The 20859-nt window shown below is 47.0% G+C and overlaps 1 protein-coding gene across 1 annotated transcript; it reads left to right on the forward strand.

The window, feature by feature from the left end:
• Nucleotides 1-1072: 1072 nt before the first annotated feature.
• DHODH (dihydroorotate dehydrogenase (quinone)) lies at nt 1073-17301 on the forward strand (the record flags this gene model as incomplete). The annotated part of the gene is given in 13 exon segments (XM_082863036.1): nt 1073-1379; nt 3591-3676; nt 3801-4013; nt 5917-6116; nt 7088-7097; nt 7099-7121; nt 7123-7161; nt 8446-8528; nt 11282-11469; nt 12077-12190; nt 13235-13401; nt 13568-13723; nt 14206-17301. Coding segments are annotated over 13 exon segments (1641 nt in total). The 3' UTR covers nt 14261-17301.
• Between the last annotated feature and the right edge of the window lie 3558 nt (nt 17302-20859).

Here is a 20859-nt window from a genome sequence, read left to right on the forward strand (position 1 = left end):
ATAAATAAATAAAATAAATAAATAACCTTTGTTCATAGAGCATGTCATTTGATCTTCACCCGTAGCACATCCATCATCTATGTATTTTAGCCAGTTCTCTTTCTTGGCACCAAAATGAGATCACAAATACAAATAAATGTGGGCAGTGAAATTGCCTGGCAGCTTTCAGGGTTCAGTTGGTTATCCAAATGGTCCAAATGACGCTTACATTACTTTAAAAAATCACTGTGGAAGTGGACACCAAAATCAAAAATTCTCTGAAGTGTAAACCCCAAGAACACATCCCTCAGTTTGAAAACCAATGCAATAATCAAACGACTGGTACAATGAAATATAGTATCGTCCCTACTTTCAAACATTTTACAGTCTAATTAGGGGAGAAAAGACATAACACGTGTAGTTAATAAAGTTCCACTACAGAGGTATAGCTTAAATCTGTGAAGGTTCAGATGAAGATGTATTTCCAGCACTTGAACATATAAGGGTGTCCATGTCTAGGAAGATGGAACAGGCATCTTGGCAGAAGCGTCCACGAGAGTAAATGCATGGAGGTGAGACGGTGGAAGGCATTTATACAGAGAAAGAAATAATGCTCTCTTTGTGGGCGGGGGGGGGGGGGCGGGTAGAGGGACAGTAGTGGGAACTGCAACTAGAAAACTGAATTGTTTCAAACGCCAAGAAAATAAGAGTTTGCAATTTGGGGGGAAGATTTCTGAGCAGAGGAGTCCAAGTCTGGGCTGCAATGGAACAGTTTGGGTGCAGGACACTTTCACTTTTCGAAGTTCACAGTCTTAATTTCCCAATATCCTTACAAACATACATACGTTTTAGGCATTTTAAAAAAGTGAAACCTGATGCTCAAGAAATCTTCTTTTAAAGTCAACTCAGGTATCTTACACAGCACTGTAAATCATTTCAACCCTTTTTAGTGCCCGGTATATACTCAATCCATGCTTTATCTAAAGCACAAACACTATCAATAGCATGTTTAACTTAAATGACAAAAAAACTGGTGAGTGTAGCTTAGAATCGAAGAATCAACATACAGTTAGTCTTCTCTCCAGATTGCAGGATGCAGGAAAGCTCTGCTAAGCAACCCAACCAGATTCGGCTGAGCCTCCGCAAAGCGCAGCGAAGACGCCAGAAGGTGGGCGGGAACGCTGAGATCGCGCCCGCGCGTGAGCGCTCAATCAGACTCTCGGAGGGGAGCGGGGCTTTTCCCTCCGCGGAGGGGGCCCCGCCCCACCCTCTTGCCCAGCGATTGGCGAGTCGGCAGCTGGAGGGGCGGAGACTAGAGAAGTCACCGCCATCTGCTCCAATGGAAACGAGACAGAGGCGGGCCCAGTGGCGGAAGGAGCATGGCGTGGAGACAGCTCAAAGTGAGTTCAGCTGGTGCGGCCCTGCAGCGGCGAGGAGAGAACTTGCGGGAAGGCAGGCGGGGGGAGGATGGAGGGAGGGCTAGCCTGGGCGAGGTGTGGACGGGAGGCGGCTCCGAGAGGGTGGGCCTCTTTGGCACGTTTGTGTCTTTGGGGACACCCGCAAATGATCATGCGTGTGCATTTACACATGTACGTGGTCACTGTGTAAACGGACGTGTAAACGGAGTAGATGCCGACCTGTGTCAGCGCACGTGGGCCTTTATTGAGCCAGGCACAGGGCGCTTAGTGAACACAGGATCGCCTAGCAGTGTGTGCAGCATCCAACCTGGAATGAAATTACAGTAAAACATGGTGCCAACCCTTTTAGATAAAAGTTTAGGGCAGGGTCTTTGTAACGGCGCTCAGAAATCTGTTGATCAACATAAGGGGCGTTCCTACAGTCTCCTGGAGGAGAAGCGAGAAAAATGAATACTAGATCTATGTTGACGGCTAGGAGTGACCCTGAAGGCAAATCCGATCAGGTCACTTCCTTGTTCAGGGAACGAAACTCAAATCACCTGGGTGCATCTCATTCTCCTCTGCCGCCAAGAGTGGAGAGAGTATTTACACCGCCCCGCCCTGCCGCCTAATTAACTTCTATTTATCCTTTGAATATCAGCTTTAAGGCACTTGGTCAAGGAAGCCTTTCTCTACCTCTTTGATTGTTAGGTTCTTCTCTCACTTTTTTCTTCATAGCTTTGTCACAGTTATATGTTTGCATGATCATTGATTTCTGTCTCCTTCTGAGGTTGTACTCCTTGTAAAGGCAGGGACTCGGTCTGTAGCCCATCCTTGAGTGCACAGTCACTATGTGCTGAATGATTGAATGAATGAATGAGTGAGGAACTCAGCATTGAGCAGTGATAATTAGAGAAAAGTCTTATGAGCGATGTTTGAGCTTGATCCAAGAAGACCTGATGCTCTCTAGAGAACAGACCTGTGGTTGCCAAGGGGGAGGGGGGTGGGGGAGGGAAAGATTGGGAGTTTGGGACTAGCAGATGCAAACTATTATATGTAGAATGGATAGACAGCAAGGTCCTGCCGTATAGCACAGGGAACTATATTCAATATCCTGTGATAAACCATAATGGAAAAGAATATGAAAAAGAATATATACATGTATAACTGAATCATTCTGCTGTACAGCAGAAATTAACACAACATTGTAAATCAATGATACTTTAATAAAATTTTTAAAAAAGACCTGATGCTCCTTTAAAAAAAATTTTTTTTGCAACCCTCTTTATTATCCTGAAGTGGAATTTATGTATAATGTAATCTTTCTATATATAATTTTAAAAAGTCAACATAATGTCCTAACTGGAATATAAAGGAGAAGTAAATTTATAATAAAATAATATGTATTTCAACCCATAAATATTAGGGCATGAGTCACCTAGGTAGTGAGTCAGGTGTTTAAGCCTCTACTTAGAAATTCTAGTGCCACAGGAATGTTTTATTGTCAAACATCTAAGCAAAGCACTGAACCATTCCACATGGATTTTCTGAAACAGTGAGTGATTCTTGGTAATGTTCTGTGCAAAACAGTATAGTCATCCCTCAATCTACAAGGTAATTGCATTCCTGGAAAGTCAATACAGATGAAAACCACACAGGAGATTGTGTTTATGTGGGGAAATAGAGTTTGCATTTCTAGGCTCAGATAATATGAACAGATATTTTTACCTAGTGAATGTCAGTAGGATGTTCAAAAGTCACACACGATAGGGACCGTTCTCACTTTACTGACTTCCTGCTCACTAAATCTATTAACATTCTCCTCCGGGTGCCCACCACATGTCCCTAGGGGGCAATGCTGCCTCTCTTAAAGATTTTTTTCAAATTTTTAATATTTAATTTAATTTATTTATTTTTGGCTGCGTTGGGTCTTTGTTGCTGCACGCGGGTTTTCTCTAGTTGCGGCAAGTGGGGGCTACTCTTCGTTGCGGTGCGCGGGCTTCTCATTGCGGTGGCTTCTTGTTGCAGGGCACGGGTTCTAGGCGTGCGGGCTTCAGTAGTTGTGGCGCACGGGCTTAGTTGCTCCGCGACATGTGGGATCTTCCCGCACCAGGGATTGAACCCATGTCCCCTGTATTGGCAGGTGGATTCTTAACCACTGCGCCACCAGGGAAGCCTTGCCCCTCTTGAAATCCCTGGCCTGGAGTCCTTCAGGGCTAGAGGAGTGCGTGTCAGCAGAAGTGCAGATACAGCCTCTGACTGTAGAGGCAATACGTGAGCAAGAACCCAAGGAGACCAGCGTTAGCGGAAGGCCACGGACATCACTGCATGTTATGTCCTCTGTGTGTGTGTGAGTCGTGTAAAGGGCTCAGAGAAGGTGCTATAGCCTGGCCTTGAGGGGGCCCCATTGGCTCTTTTTTCCAGAAGCGGGCCCAGGATGCCATGGTGATCCTGGGGGGCGGAGGACTTCTCTTCGCCTCCTACCTGACGGCCACGGGGGATGAACGTTTCTACGCGGACCACTTGATGCCGGCTCTGCAGGGGCTGCTGAACCCCGAGGCAGCCCACAGGCTGGCTGTTCACGTCACCTCCCTGGGGCTCCTTCCTCGTGCCACGTTTCAAGACTCTGACATGCTGGTAGGTACTCCTGTAACACCTTGTGCGATAGACACGAGGGTCAAGGTCAAAGTTCCCTAATTTATTTAGCTGGGGTTGATCCTTTTGAAAACCAGAGTCCCAAATTAGCCCCCCACCCCAAACCGTCATCCCCATCTACAGATCAGGAACGCTGAAGTGCAGAGTAGTTAAGTGACTTACCCAAATGCACACAGCTAGGAAGTGGCTGAGCCAGGAATCAAACCCATGGAGTCTGGCTCAGCATCCGTCCGTTAGCCGCCATCCTGCCTCGCGGAAGTCTCGGGTAGCTCAGTGTTCACCTCTGCTGAAAAGGGAAGCATGCCAGCATCACTAACATCTAATGTGATGTAGGCATGTCTAGCCAAGCCCTTTGAGGAAAGCATACGACTCCTGTCCCAGCCTCATTCCGTCCTGCATTCAACACAGGGGCCCCACCGTATCCCCTTACTCTTCTGTGTGCTGGAGTTTCTGCAGCGAACAAAGTGCAAGAATCCACGTCCTCCTAGAATCTACATCCTCGTGCAAGCCCAGACAGTTTCCATTTAGGAGACTTCTTACCAAATGGGGAACATTAGAATGACGTGAACATGAAGAAGACACACTCAGACCTCTTTGGGGAAGGGTCACTGTTAGCAATCAAAGGGGCCTTCTCTACATTTTCCCTTTTTGTCTTAGAATCCCTTTCACTTCCCATCCTGCAGTTTTGAGCACACGTGGCACTTTTTTCTGTAAAAGTGAAAATCCTCTTTGGATTCCTATTGGTTAGAGAAAACAGGTACAAACGTAGGTCTTTCGTAAAAGCAAAGTGGCATAAAGAGAACTTCGGAAAAGTGGGGGAGACCTGTACGCAGATGCTCTGGTTTGGTGCCAGCCCCATTTGACCGTCACCTCTGGGCCTGAGGACTGAAGGCTGCCCAGGGAGCCTGTTGAGCAGCTGGGGCCGAGAGACCCGTCCTGGAGCACGGCCCCCAGGGCCCCCAGTGTAGCCACCCTCCCAGCCTCCCAGTCCCCGAGGCACTGCACGCACACACTCACTGCCATCTCTTCTTCCCCTCCTCGGGGCAGCCTTGCTTCCTCCTTCCAAGGCCAGATGGTACCACCCTTGGAGGTCCTTGCTAGTCCTGGCACAGGGTTTCCTGCCATATCAGCTGACAGTGACGATGCTGTTGGCAACTGCTGACTTTACGATATCCCGATTCCTTTCCCACATTTTAACGTATTTATCTTGCTTCTAGATTTGTTGGCTAGATCAGGGTGTGAATACTAAGTCCCTCAGGAGTTAGGCTAGACCTGACAGTAATTAGGCCCCAGTCACTTTCATCATAGAGAACAATCAGGAATCCGCCCCATGTTTGCCAGGGAAGAACCTGCTTCCAGCCCAGCCTGGTTCTGGGGCCCAGCAATCAGTGCTGCTGGGTCGAGCACTGGAGTCATGAGGACACAGCTGGGCCGTGGTATCACCTGGCTGAGGAGGGACACAGCGGGGGCTGACTTACTAAGATTAAAGGATTTTGCTGCCTGACTGTTTCAGAATAGCACCATCTAGGGGCTAAATAGTGGATAAGAAGGTACAGTTCTTCACCGTAATTGGAAAAGGCCCCACCTGTCTCCCGCTCAACCCATGGTGGAAACAGTTTTTCTCCTCAGTGATGATAAAGCCCGATGGTTCTCAAACTCTGGCTGGCATCAGAATCACCTGGAGAGCACTGTTAAAAACAAGTTCCCTCAGAGTTCCATTCTTCCCCACCCTCCCCCAGAGATTCTGATTCCTTAGTCCGGGGATGGGCCCTGGGATCTGCTGTTTTCACAAGCAGGTGATTCTGATGTAGGCGCGCCGTGGACCACGCTTTGAGAAACACCAACATGGCCTTGTGTGCCTGTGACTTTGTCTCCTTCTCCCTAGGAAGTGAGAGTCCTGGGCCATAAATTCCGAAATCCAGTAGGAATCGCTGCAGGATTTGACAAGCACGGGGAAGCTGTGGATGGACTTTACAAGATGGGCTTTGGTTTTGTTGAGATAGGCAGTGTTACACCAAAACCTCAGGAAGGAAACCCCAGACCCAGGGTCTTCCGCCTCCCTGAGGACCAAGCCGTCATTAACAGGTAGGTGAGCAGCCTTCTCCCCAGCAGGACACTCGGGGTGTTTTTTTCTGCCATGCAGTGTGGACATTTTTCTGTCATTTGGAATGTTCTGGAACCATGTTGAGCATCTACTCTGTGCGGGCGTAAAAGCAGGTTTTATGATGTCAGTTTAACGTGTATACACGATGAGGTTAAGGGAGCTACACGACGTAGCTACAGTCACGAGATCAGAGGCGGGAGAACCTGGGAACGGATGGTGGCTTATCTGACTCTAGAGTTCGTGCTTTTTCCACGTTGTTACCCCAGTGTCCTTGCCCAGCTCTGTCCAGTAGAAATATCATGAGCCCTATATGTAATTTAAAATATTCTAGTAGCCACAATAAAATAGCAAAAAGAAACAGGTGCAATTAACTTTAATAATATATTCTATTTAATTATTATTTGTAACAGTTATTCATTATACTACTTAATTAGAAATACTTAATATACTCTATCATAATTTTAATATTAAGCAATATAAAAATGACTGGCTGTTTCCCTTCTTTCACTTGTACCAAGTCTTCGAAATCCAGTATGTTTTCCTTACGGCACTCTTGCTTTGGACTGGCCAGGCTTCGCTCTCAGTGGCCACACATGGCTAGTGGCTCTTGCACCTGACAGCACAGCTCCAGCCTTTAGTAACTGGGAAATTTAATAATCAACATAGACGGCTGCTTTTAGGAAGAGAGGTCCTTCTAGACCGTGTAAAGCCCTTCTCTTTGTAAGCCCTGGGCAGTTTTCTCTACAGCTAACCCAGAGAGTGAAGAAGTTCCTTCTTTTCGGTAACAGAGTTTTGAGAGCCTCGTTGGGGGCGTTGGTAGGCACCTTTGGGATCATGAAGGGCCTCCTGGGAGACTGACGTGGTTTATTTGGCTGCACGTCCTGCATCATCGTGCTTGTTTGGGGGAAAATTTCCAGCATTAGACATCGAGTTACTGACCTTTCCCCTGTAGGCTGGGATCAATATCTTCAGAACGTTCAGGCAAAAAATATTTGTTGATGATTCGGCTGCCACAAATAATTGCAGGTACCAGGAAGACAGTGCCTGGCAGAGTCCCGTGGGTGAGAAGTGGCACAAGAGGGCCGGGCCTGAGCTCCAAGCACTTGTGTGCCCAGGCTCCCTGCTCTGCCTCGCACAGGGTGGGTGCTGAATGAACATGAGTCAACAACTACATGTATCTGTTAGGTGTTTTTGGCTGCAAGTGACAAAGTGGCTTAAACAATAGGCATTTGTTATTATTTTCTTCTCATTATGGGTGAAGTAGGCAGTTTTAGGGTTGGTTGAGCGGCAGGGTGGCGTCAGTACTCTGGTCCAACCTCTGTGGGCCTTCCCTTCTCGTTTGTAAGATGCCTACCCCAGCTGCAAGCATACGTCCTCGCATGAGGACATCAGAGAGCAGAAAGGGAAAGGAAGTATGGATATGGGGGGAGATATTTTCCCAGAAGCTCCCTGGTAGGCATCACCTTGTGTCTCAGTGACCAAGCCCCATCTCAAGTTCATGCTTGAGTTGCCAGCGAGGCTGGGAAAGGAGTCATTGGCATTTTCACCCCATGTCAGGGGAGCTGGGTTCCACAGGCAAGGAGGAAGGGAGTGGGGATGGCCATTAGGCCAACAACCCACAGTGGGGCTGGGGACGTAGAGATGATCAAGAGGGGCGAGGCCCAGCCTTTGCGGAGCGTCTAGTGGCAGGTGAGGGAGGAGATGTGTCCCTTGTCCTCGAGAAGACTGGAACCCAGTAGGGGAACTGAAGCATATACGTACATCCCAAGCTAGGAGAAAGATAGGTACAAAGCACTCCATGAATGCCAGGAGGTGAGGGATCATTTGTGGCTCGGAGCTTTATGCAAGGAGGAGAGGGTGCATTTGACTTGGGCCAGGAAGAGGGAGATTTAATAGGTAGAAAGGATGGGGGAATGGAGCGGCAGGATGGGTTCCAGGAAGCGTGTTCGTGGGGCACAGGCAGGAGGTGGGAAGATGGGTCATCAGAGTGGTGAGGGCCCCGTTGGGTGGGAAGCAGGAGTGGGCCAGGTCCAGAAAGGTCTGGGCTGTTTACAGTGCTAGTTGGCTAAGTGGCTTGTTGGCAAATTTTAATCTTTCCCTTTGTATTTGATGGTGTTCTGGCAAGTTCTCTAGGACTTCCAGGGGTGTTTATAGACTTTAGAAGTCTAAGAACTGACTCTGATTTTTTTCTCTGGTTTTTACATCATAAATATATGTTGAAAATGGCCATGGAGCCATCCCTCCAGAGTCTTTGCTTTCTGCCTGAGGGCTCTAACCTTATCTCCTCCCTAACGCTCTTCTGTGCTACAGATACGGATTCAACAGTCATGGACTCTCAGTGGTGGAACACAGGTTACGGGCCAGACAGCAGACGCAGGCCAGGCTCACAGAAGGTAAAGGGGGACTGCCTAAGAGGGCTGTTCTTCAGTTGTTGGAAGGAAACTTGTGGGAGAAAGTCAGGAACATTCCTAGTGAAGTGAACATGATTGAACAATAGGAAAAAACAGTATGGAACTCAGGGCTCCTCTGCTAGAGGAATTTTCCTGGCTCCATCACACCCTCCAAGCTCTTAACTGAATTTCGCAACTGAGCAAAGATACACTTAGTTCCTGCCTCGTTATGTAACCTGTGTCAAACTGGGACAGCTTGGAAGTAAGCAGTGCAGAGTGGCTGCTCTGTGATCACATAGGCAGTTGATGCGAGCAGGGCTTGGGCGCCATCTTTGTACATCCTGCTCTGTTGTCCTTTTGTCCATTATAAATAATGAATGCTAATTATAGAAGTGTTAGTAAATGCAGGGAAGCATAAAGAAGAACATTAAAATTACTCACACTCTTCCCTACTCAGAGATAACTACTCCCGGCATTGGGGAAAATATCCTTCATGACTTATTTGGAAACACCATGCATTTTTTTTTAATTCATTAATTTATTTTTGTCTGCATTGGGTCTTCGTTGCTGCACTAGGGCTTTCTCTAGTTGCAGCGAGCAGGGGCTACTCTTCGTTGCATTGCATGGGTTTCTCATTAAAGTGGCTTCTCTTGTTGCGGAGCACCGGCTCTAGCACATGGGCTTCAGTAGGTACAGCACGCGGGCTCAGTAGTCGTGGCGCAGGGGCTTAGTTGCTCTGCGGCATGTGGGATCTTCCTGGACCAGGGCTCGAACCGGTGTCCCCTGCATTAGCAGGCAGATTCTTAACCACTGTGCCACCAGGGAAGCCCACACCATGCATTTCTGAAGGCTGCCTTGGAGGTGCTCTCTGCCTTGCTGTCCCTTGGGGTGAACATAGTGGTCTTGGCACCATGCCATCCTCACTGTACCTTCCCAGGTGCCCTCTAGGGTTGCATGGGGTTGCAGCCATCTTCCTTGGTGAGCCTTTCTGGAACTCCTTCCAGGAGTTTAGCCTCATTAGATGTCCTGGTGGTGAGATGAGAAAAATCTGCGGTACTGGATTCATTTCTGAACGCGAGATTGAAAGGGCCGAGGCAGTTAGCAATCTCTGATTTGGTGAGCAGGAAATGACCTTGTTTGGAATTCCCTGGCTTTGGCAGAACCAGACCCTGCTATACTGTAGACAGACCTTGCCACTTGTGGGCTTTGAAGGTCATGATAGGACTTTCATGGTTTGTGATACTCTCCTGCCTTCTTGTCTCCCTTTCCTTCTTTTAACTGTTCACAGTGCCCCTTATACCACTTTTCTCCCGTTCTCCCTTGCCCGTTCCTCGCCCCCACTGTGGTGCTGACATTTGTTGGAGACAAAATCCCATAGCAGAGCTCTGCACATAGTGTTCACCGGCAGCTGGAAGCCTTGAAGACAGCTTATTGCTAGCATCATACCAAGCAACATGAGTTGTTAAGAGCTGTGGTGCCCTTTGCGGGTAGAGTAATTCAGCAATTTTTGTCTAACTCCAAAATCTTGTCATTTGGGGCAAATGGCTACTAATGAAAGATCCACTGGCTACATGAAAGTGATATTCTCTATTAAGCTGGTTTACCTGTGTGGAAAAGAATTACAGTTTCCAAACCATCTTCACTTGATTTGGGAGGCTTGGAGACCTTGTTATATAATTTGTCTAACTGGATGCTAAACCCCTCCCCTCCCTTCCACTCATGAAGTGAGTGACACGAATTTCATTTACTTTCAAGTTGATGATAAAACAGGTGACTGTATTTAAGGTGTGAGAAGGTAGTTAGCAGTACTGGATGTTGTTCTTTGATCCTCCCTGACCTGACATACATTTTGTGAGCTAACTGGATGTCCCAGTTAGCTGGAAAAAGCAGGTGGTACCATGTATATACTTTAGCCTTTGCAGATAAGGTAGTATCTTAGGAGAAGTCAAGTACAGACAAGCCCTTGCTTTCACACATAGAAAAATACATTTCAGAAACACACTGAAAGTCGAAAACACAAGTCAGGTGATAATTCCCTGGATTTTAAAGTAAGGTGACCATATTACTTACTGTGCAAACTGAGACAACACTTTTGAGAGTGGAAGGGATGCAGGCATGAATAATTATGCCCAGGCTACAGGAGTATTCAGGGCTGTCCTGGGAGCACTGGGATGTGTGGTCACGCTAGTTACAAGGGGGAGTCCCTTCTCAGAGAATGGAAATTATAAAACCGTTATGCCTCTACATTTTAGGCATGAGAATCGAAAATATTTTCCAGTATTTTATACATATCCTTTAATTTTGCTTTTTCTTCATGACTGCACACCCAGTCACGTGACCCAAGTCTAACAAGCAGCCCTTGAGGGTAAACAGCTGCCCCTGTGGCATGCTACTGACTTCTGTCTCTTCTCAGTCGTATTTCATTTACGAGCCCTACCTTTTTAAACACTAGTATTTGCGCTCCTAATTTCTCCATTTTCCATTAAACCTTAAAAAAGAAAAAGGGCACAAAGCGGTAAAACATCCTAGGAGCTGCCCAAACCCAGCTGCGCAGATGAAGGTGGAGGGCTCGGTTCTTGGCCCGCAGGCAACAGCGCCGTGCGTAGGTCCGCGTTTGTCAGCTGGCGCGGGAAAGGTCACATTTGGAGTTGGAAAGCCTGTGAGGCTGTTCGTGGGCTCTTCGGTCAAGGATGGCTTCAGAATGTTGCACGGGAAACGGTGAGTGGGGACAAAATCCTGACCAGTGATATTTACAGATGGGTTGCCACTGGGAATAAACCTGGGGAAGAATAAGACCTCGGTGGACGCTGCCTCGGACTACGCAGAGGGGGTTCGAGTCCTGGGCCCCTTGGCTGACTACCTGGTAGTGAATGTGTCCAGTCCCAACACAGCTGGGCTGAGGAGCCTTCAGGGAAAGCCCGAGCTGCGCCGCCTGCTGACCAAGGTGGGAAATTACACCCCGCTCCACCAGCCTGTCCTACCTGCTCATCCTCTAGGGCAAAGCTTCAACGTTGCTATCCACTATCGAGGAGTTGTCCTTAAGACCTGGACCAGTTAGGACCCCTTGCTTCCCTCTGATTCCCGGTATAACACTGATTGTGCTCAGTATTAGTCAGCCGCTCAGTTATGTTTCCCTGCTGTTAACCCACAAGGTCCGTGAGAGCAGGGACCACATCTCTCATTTACCACCCTGTCCCTAGCATCTAGCACATTGAATGAATGAACAGAATGACTTTTCATTAAACCGTGCTTGTGACAGTATTTGCTGTCTCTTTTAGGAACAAAAGTCTAAATAAACCTTGATATATTAGCCAATGCCAATGACATTAGGGACTCACTCTTGGGGATCCCTTGGTTCAAGAGAGTGGAATCAGCTCTGACTTGATGGGGTCTTTTGCATAATTGAGAGCGGTGTTTCCTGAAAAGGAGAAATTGCTGGTGCTTTATTCTGACAGCTAGTGTGAAAACACACTGATCTGCGGCTGCAGGTCACGGTCATACTGTCAACTGCAGTCTTGGGGGTCCTCATCTCTGGCCCCATGTTGCTCTAGGTGCTGCAGGAGAGGGATGCCCTGAAGGTAGTGCACAAGCCAGCCGTGCTGGTGAAGATCGCTCCTGACCTCACGGCCCAGGACAAGGAGGATATTGCCAGTGTGGTGAGAGAGGTGAGTGTCGGTGCCTGGGGGACGCCCTTCATTGCCTGTAGAGGCCACCTGGCCAGCTGGGTTAGCCCAGACGGCAGTCTTTGTGGTTTCCTTTCTGTTATATGGAGGGCTGTCAGGATGTAATTTATCGTATACAGGCAGACCTTGGAGATATTGCGGGTTCAGTTCCAAACCACTGCAATAAAGCAAGTCACATGAACTTTTTGGTTTCCGAGTGCATATAAAAGTTATGTTTACACTACTGTTGTCTGTTCAGTGCACAATAGCATTACATCTAAAAAAAATGTACATACCTTAATTAAAAAATACTTTATTCTTTTTTTTTTTTAAAATACTTTATTCTTATTTTCTGTTTTATTAAAACATTTGAGGTGTAATAATCCAGATTAAAAAAAACTTTATTTCTGACAATATGCTCACCATCATCTGACAGTGCAGGGTTGCCAGAAACTTGTAAAAAAAAAAACCAGTACCTGTGAAGCACAATAAAGTGAAGTGCAATAAAATGAGGTATGCCTGAAATAAAAAGTAAATGTTTCAATAAATGTTTGAATGGGTCATTTTCTCCTGCCTCTTCCCTCCTCTTCCCTCATCTTCCTTCAGCAAGGGCTTTAAGGCTGTGCATCCTTCAGTCTTGGTCAGACTGCAGTGTTCTGTCTTTCTCCAGTCTAACCCTGGATTTGTGTGTCATAGGGGAGTAGTGCAAACACAGACTGAGCCCGGCAGTCCGGGGTTGAAATCCTGATTCCACCACTTACTACCTGGAGGCTTTGGACAGGACACTCTAGATTGAGTTGTTCTAAGGATTAAACCGTGTCCTGGGGGAACTGTACGGGTGGTTGGTACATGATGGCTGCTACTATCATGTTGAGGCTCACTCTGACACTTGCCCAGAAAGCATAGTGAGTGAGGCCTGGTCTAGCTCTTGCTTCTGTGGCCTTAGGTGTGGGCGCCCAGCCCGGCTGCTCTCTCAGACCCCCGCGGAAGCTTCTCCAAGTCCGTCGTGCCCTGACTTAGGGGCTCTTTCTCTGTCTCACACTGCAGTTGGGCATCGATGGACTGGTTGTCACGAACACCACAGTGAGTCGCCCTGCCAGCCTCCAGGGGGCCCTGCGCTCTGAAATGGGAGGGCTGAGCGGGAAGCCCCTCCGAGATTTATCAACGCAAACCATCAGGGAGATGTATGCACTCACCCAAGGCAAGAATTTGGTGTCCCTGTCTTCAGATCTACGTGTGGCTCAGGCGCCGGGTCTGTGATGGTATCGGGGTTCCTGAACTGCTGCACTCAGCAGGGGGCTGGGGCTGCAGCCAAACAGCTCCTGGCTCTCCTGTCACCCAGCCTTCCTCACAGTGTGCTGTGTGCTCCTCTGCAGGCAGAGTTCCCATCATCGGGGTTGGCGGTGTCAGCAGCGGGCAGGACGCGCTGGAGAAGATCCGGGCGGGGGCCTCCCTGGTGCAGCTGTACACAGCCCTCACCTACCGGGGGCCGCCCCTGGTGGGCAGAGTCAAGCGGGAGCTGGAGGCCCTTTTGAAGTGAGTGGGGCCACCTGTGGCTTGAACCAGGCAAAGTTAATGTGGTATCAACTCAGAATGACTCAAATCAAGGGGATGCTATTCATCAGTCTTTATTCTTCATTGAAAATGCATTTGAGGGGTACACCCCAAACGCAGGGGAAGCTTACCCTGTTGCTCTTTTGACAAAGGTCTAACAGTGCCAAGGAATTTAAGATTAACTTCCAAGGCAATGGTGTTTATAGGCCCGAGGAGTTCTGGTGGCATTCAGTAACACTGGCTTGATGTCAGGAGCTGTCGGTACTTAAAATTGATTCCCTCCCTGGCCTGAAGACCTGGGTAGATTCCAGGGTGAAGACACTGTACAGGGCATGAGCATGCGTTTGGGAGAGCGAGGCAGGTGCAGTTACGGACGAGATAGAGCCTGGTTGAGCGTGGGCTTCCAGTAAGAGCCAGGCCTTTCCTTTACCATTTGCTGAAATTGCTTTGTTTTCTTTCTCCAGGGAGCAGGGTTTTACCAGAGTCACAGATGCCATTGGAGCAGATCATCGGAGGTGAGGATGGGTCGGTGGGAAGCCTGATCTGGAACCGTCCCGCTAAATCAAGTGAGCCTTTGTGGCTGATGGAGAGAGGAGACCACATCCCCAAACCACAGAGGCCCCTCCACCGGCTGCACTGTAAAAGCCAAGCATGAGGGTCACCAGAAGCAATGCAAGGCTTTGTTCAACCACTTGTTGGACAGGAACTGCATCCATGATTCTTTCTAGATTCAAATCCCAGGATCCTTCAATATTACAAGGACATTAGACATTTGGAGGGAAAATCACGGTAAAATAAAGTCATTTAAAAACTGGATTTAAATCCCAGCCCTCTTGCCCAGATCCTGTAGGTCCTTCCAGGCCTCTGCTCCCCCGGGATCTGTAGTGGGCTTCCCAGGAGCTTGACTCTCTTTCATTCTATCTTTATTATTATTTAAAATTTTAACTGTATTTTGAAAATATTTCAAACTTAGATAAAAGTTGCAAGAATAGGGCTGTGGATGGCCATCCTCTCCATGTCTGCACCCGGTCTTCCCTCTGTGCGCAGAGGGACACTGGTCATGCTGGTCATTTTAACTTGATTACTTCTGTAAAGGCCCTGTCTCCAAACAAGGTCACATTTTGAGATACTGCCAGTCTGGATTTTAACATGGCAATTTTGGAGAGACATAGTTCAGAAAATGGGCTTGTTATCCCCCTTATTTAAAAATCTGTGACTTGTGGGCCATTGGGCAGGCAGGTTCTCGAGGTGCTTGAAGACACTAGACAAGGGGCTCAAGAGGTCTAGTCATTAACTAAAGAAACAGAAATGCTAACCTTTTCAAAACTGAAAAGCAAATGGTGATTGGAGGTTGAAAACCTCGGCTGGGAAGTGCTGTAGATGTCAGTATGCCTTCGCAGCCAACAGGAAATTACCTTTATTCTCTTCACCTCAGTGCAGGTTTGATTTTAAAATTTCTTGGTAGCTCTGTGGAGAGGCCTGTGGCTGCTGTAGAGGTAATATGTCCTTGTCTCATCGTTGAATCTCGGCCTCAGCCCTCAGCCTCTGCCCACTGCCTCTGCCAAGAAGCCAACAGTCAGTCTCCTGCTGTCTTTTACAAAGATCTTTTTCCTGTTTCTTAAAAAAGAATCTTAGGGACTTCCTTTGTGGTGCAGTAGATAAGACTCTGTGCTCCCAATGCAGGGGGCCCAGGTTCGATCCCTGGTCAGGGAACTAGATTCCACATGCATGCTGCAACTAAGAGTTTGCATGCCACAACTAAGGAGCCCACGTGCCGCAACTAAGGACCCCACATGCCACAACTAAGGAGCTGGTGAGCCACAACTACGGAGCCCTGGAGCCGCAACTAAGGAGTCCACGTGCAGCAACTAAGACCTGGTGCAACCATAAATAAATAAATAAATAATAAAAAATAGAGGTAATGATCTCTTAAAAAAAAGAATCTTAGTATGAAAATAATACCTATTCATGAATTAAACAGTATAGCCCCCAAATAAATGTTGTCTACCTCCTTCCCTCCTCAAACAATCCCACATATCAGAGGTAGTCACAGTTAACTTTTGTATCCATCTAGATTTTTCCAGTCAGTTTTCTTTGTATATGCAAGCACATACCCATAGCTATTCTGTCTTTTTTAAAAAATCTATCACACACACATATAAAAGTGTTTCAAGAATAGTACAAAGAACTATTTTTTTTTTTTTTTGGCCACACCGTGTGGCTTGCAGGATCTTAGTGCCCTGACCAGGGATAGAGCTAGGGAATATACATGTACACATACATCTATATTTCTATATTTCCCTATATTGAAAACCATGAGTTCAGACTGATACCTTCAATTCCAATCCCAAACCATAAGTTTAATTCTAGTTTCTTCCCTCCCCATATTTGTAACTCTCTTCTCTGACTGTGGAAACCCTGACTACCTCTATACTTACTCTATTTTCTTATTTGATCAGTCCTCTCATATGTAAGTAATCTCTGGTTTCCACCCCCTGCCATGTGCTGGCATCCTTTTTCCTTGCTTGGGTCCTGACATCTTTCACCATCCCTTACCCCTTGGGCACTGTCCTCACTTTGTACAGCTCCGATACCTGCTCCAGGCTGCTCCCGGGGGCAGACATCCCCCTCACCTCATTTAGGCTCTGACTTCTTTGCTGGCCTGTCCCCCTGCATGGCCACTTTCCTTGTAAGCTAGGACTCTGACGCCCCGCACCAAATGCTTACGCACACACACACTTTGTGGGCGCCCTGTTTGTCCTGTGTGGGTATCGATTGATTTTCTACTTTGAGCCCCTTGCTCCTCTTTTGCTGCCACTGCAGGCACCTACCTTGCTCTGTGCCAGCTAATGGCTTTATGACTGAACTGTTCAGGGAAAGGGGGAAGGAAAGGGGAAGAGTTGCCCTTTGGAAGATTCTCTGTTGGAGACTGACAATCTGTCTTTTAGCACAGCTTTAACGGGCTGCTGTTTCTCTTGAGCACCAGCGTAAGTAGTTGGCTTGCGTTCAGGGGCCCTGTGGTGTAAGGAGTACCTGTTTTTCTTAACGCTGGAAACTACACTCAGCCCAGAGAAGCGCAATGCTGGGAGACACATGGGAGGAGGCCCAGGTTGCCAATGCCCCGTGAGGCCCAGGACTGTTGGGTGGATTAGTGTGCAGAATTGCTAATATGATTTACATTATTGACTCTTGCATTTTGTGTTGTGTGCATCCCCTGCCAATTTCACATTAGTTAAATAAGTAAATTCACATTAGTTAAATAGTAAGTTAAATCTTATTTCACAACTTGCTTTTTTTCCCCATATAATCATGGAGTCTTTCAATGTCCGTCCCTTCAATCTACCTTGCTCTTTCTAACAGCCCTGTGGTTTTCCGCAGCTCAGGTATATCAGTATTTGCTTATGGCTAGACGTGCAGACTGTTTGTTTTTCACATCACAAACAGTACATCAGCGAGTCTCTTGGTTTATGTATCTTTGTGCTCTTCCAGTAAAATTTCTGTGGAATAGATTCCCAGAAATGGTATCGCTCAGGCAAAGGTTACGTGCACTGAAAATGTTGATAGTTACCGCCAGGTTGCCATTAGAGGGGGTTGTTCAGTTCATACTTTCTCTACAACTTTGTAAGAGAGGCCCCTTTCCTCTTAGGCTGCTCCACGCGGGAATTTTCAAGTACTGCCCTGGAATAAACTTGTTCCTTCTCCACTTTCTCACTGGAGATAGTTTCCATTATGTCTCTTCCTTGGTGGAAAAAGAAAAAAGGAATCGTGGGTTTAGCAAGCCACTTTGGGCTGCAGCCAGTGTGATTGCCACATCCATTTGTGTGTGTGTGTGTGTGTGTGTTTGTGTATCTGGGAGAGAGAGAGAAGAGATTTCAAATAAGACACAGGGGGACTTCCCTGGTGGTCCAGTGGCTAAGACTCTGCACTCCCACTGCAGGGGGCCCGGGTTCGATCCCTGGTCAGGTAACTAGATCCCGCGTGTCGCAACTAAGACCCGACGCAGCCAAATAAATAAATGTAAAAAAAAAAAAAAAACAAAAAAACGCAGGGAAGGGCAACAGAAGGGGTGTAGCTTTCCCTGGGTTCACCCATTCTCAGTTGTTTCAGGCGACCCTGCATGTCTTTCCTCCTGCTGTGGGCATCATGTAGCTTTTGTGGGCCTCAGTCTCCTAACGTGTAAAATGGGGAGAAGGACAGACCCATCTCAAAGGGCTGTTCTGAGGATTAAATACTAAGGGCAATATGGCTCAGCACATCCTAATCTCTTAATAAACAATATTTTCAATGTTTCTAATCATCAAAAAAGTCCTGCAAATAGGTATTACTGTGCTTGTATTCACAGATAAAATGAGGGCTTTGAGAGATTAAATAACCTCCCCAAACCAGGCAGCTGGGAATCAGCGGAACTGGGCCCCAGGGCCTGAGTATCTCCTTCTGATGAAGGTAAAGGTCCTTACAGGACCTCTGACAAGTATTATTAGTCCCTTTTCCCTTCTCTTCTCCCTCAAAAGTTCATCTTCTTTTAACATATAGACTTCCTGTGTGCAATTACTTTTTATAAAAAAGCTTTCATAGATACTTGCCCTGGGCACTTGATTGGTCTGAAATAAGGTGGTCAAATGGGATCTAGTGATCGAAGCTCAGAGTCCCGTAGAAGTGGGGGACATTCTGTAGGGACCACAGTGCCAGCCAGGGCTGAGCCTGAGGATCCAAAACATAGCAGCTTGAAACAACGATCATTTACTGTTCCACACAGTGTCGGGTCAGGAATTCAGGAGCAAATTAGTTGGTGGTTCTGGCTCAGGGTCTCCCAGGAGGTTGGCCAGGGCTGCAGTCATCTAAGGCTTCACTGGGGCTGGGGCATCCACTTCTAAGATGGCCTGGGAGCTGGTGCTGGCCGTTGGCAGGAAGGGCTGCCTGAGTGTCCTCATGCCAGGGCACCCAGCTTCTTCCAGAGCCAGTGACCTACAGCAAGGTGGAAGCTCCGATGCCTTTTATGACCTCGTCTTGGTGGTCATACACCATTACTTATGTCACTTTCATTCGCTTCATTAGAATAGAGTTGCCAGTTTTAGTAAAACAAACAAAAACAACGGGATACCCAATTAAATTTGAATTCCAGATAAACAATGGATATGCTTTTAAGTATAAGTACATCCCATGCAATAGTTGGGACATGCTTATACAAAAATTTACTTGTTGGGCTTCCCTGGTGGCGCAGTGGTTGAGAGTCCGCCTGCCGATGCAGGGGACACGGGTTCGTGCCCTGGTCTGGGAAGATCCCACATGCCGCGGAGCGGCTGGGCCCGTGAGCCATGGCCGCTGAGCCTGCGCGTCCGGAGCCTGTGCTCCGCAACGGGAGAGGCCATGGCAGTGAGAGGCCCGCGAAAAATTGTTGTTTTTCTGAAATCCAAATTTAATTGGGCATAACGTAATTTACCTGGCAACTCTATGTTAGAAGCAAGACACTAAGTCCAGCACACATATCAGTACAAGGAGAGGGAAATTAGTTTCCATTTTTGAAGGGAGGAATGTCAAAAGAATTTGTGGAGATATTTCTAAACCACCATGAGCAGAATTTTGAAAAGTTCATTTGGTCCTGGTGTCTGTGGTAACTGCATGGCAGCCTAATAGGATGAAATAATTCTCAGACAAGCAAGGTCATCTTTCTAATTATCTTGTACATTGGTAAATTTACAGCAAATCACACAGTGTCTTCTTTGATCTTCAGACGGCTTTGTGTGAGGTAGGTGAGGTAGAGGTTATGACCTGCACTTTACAGATGAGGAAACTGAAGCTAAGTGCCTGCCCCAAGAGGATATGGGCAGAAATGGCAGAGGGAGGACACAGTCTCCTAATTTCAAGTCTAGCACTTGCTCTGCTCTACCCAGTAGTATCCTGATATACCACTGAGCCCTCTGCTATACAAGATGTCTTGGATTCATTTTCTACCTATTTGTTATCTCAGATGGTGATGGGACTTGTGGATCCTTGCTGCTGTGCTGCAATCTCGGTGATAGGGGATACCCTTGGAGAAGTTGAGGGCCAAGATGCCATCTTCTCTCTCCACACCCACAAACTCTCAGATCCACCCTGGCTAAGACTCAGGATTCAACCCACTGCCCGCAGACCCTCTAAACTGACTGGCTCCAGAGTGCCGACAGGAACAGCATTCCTGTTCATCAGGAGGTAGTCAACCTTATGTGAAAAAGACCGTGGAACAGCCAAACCAAATAGAGAATTACTCTCCCCCAATTTTTATTATAAGACATTTAGACATAAGAAAAGTTGAAATAGTGTGACAAACATCTATACCCCCCTCCACCTAGACTCATTAATTCTTTCTATCTTTTCCATGCTTTTCTTACCAATCTTTTTAATCTATTTATATACAGTATTTTGATGAACCATTTTGAAGGAAATGGTAGATGTCAGGACACTTCACTCCTAAGTACTTCATAGCCTGCATCTGCTAAAAAAGAGGATATGTTCCTATGAAAACATAACTCTATGATCTTACCTAAGAAAACAGCCATGATTTCCTAATATCATCTAACATTTAGTCCATATTCCAAGTTTTCCCATTGCCCTAAAAATAATTTCTAGAGTCAATCAAGGCTCACCTGTATGTTTCTTTAGTCTTTTTAAATCTAAAGCTGTCACCTCTGAAGACATCAGGCGAGTTGTCTTATAAACGGTTCTACATTCTGGATTCCCAGAATAAAGGCTATATTTCCTTCAGCCTTTGATCTCTGCTGTAGCTGCATGTGGATATATGACCAAATGCTACTCAGTGAGATACGTATGAAAGTACCGTGTGCAACTTCTGGGAAGTCTGCCGCTGCCCGGATCATGATGTCTGGAGCTTTGGCAGCCTTTTTAGACCTGAGGATCAAGGTCATCCCAGAGGCATAAGCTGGAAAGGGCTTCATGCCAGCTCTGTCTGCTTATTTCCCTACCTCTTTTATTTGAGAAAATAAAACCTTGTGTGCTTAAGTCACTGTCAATTGGGGTTTTCCCTCATATTTAGCCAAATTTAATCCCAGCTAATAAAGAAGCCAGATTGAGACTTACTGTAATCTTGTACTTACCTGGAAGATATGTTATCTGCTTTCTAC

The sequence above is a fragment of the Leucopleurus acutus genome, assembly GCF_964270905.1.
Source record: "Leucopleurus acutus genome assembly, chromosome: 20".
In the NCBI taxonomy this organism is placed as follows: Eukaryota; Metazoa; Chordata; class Mammalia; order Artiodactyla; family Delphinidae; genus Leucopleurus; species Leucopleurus acutus.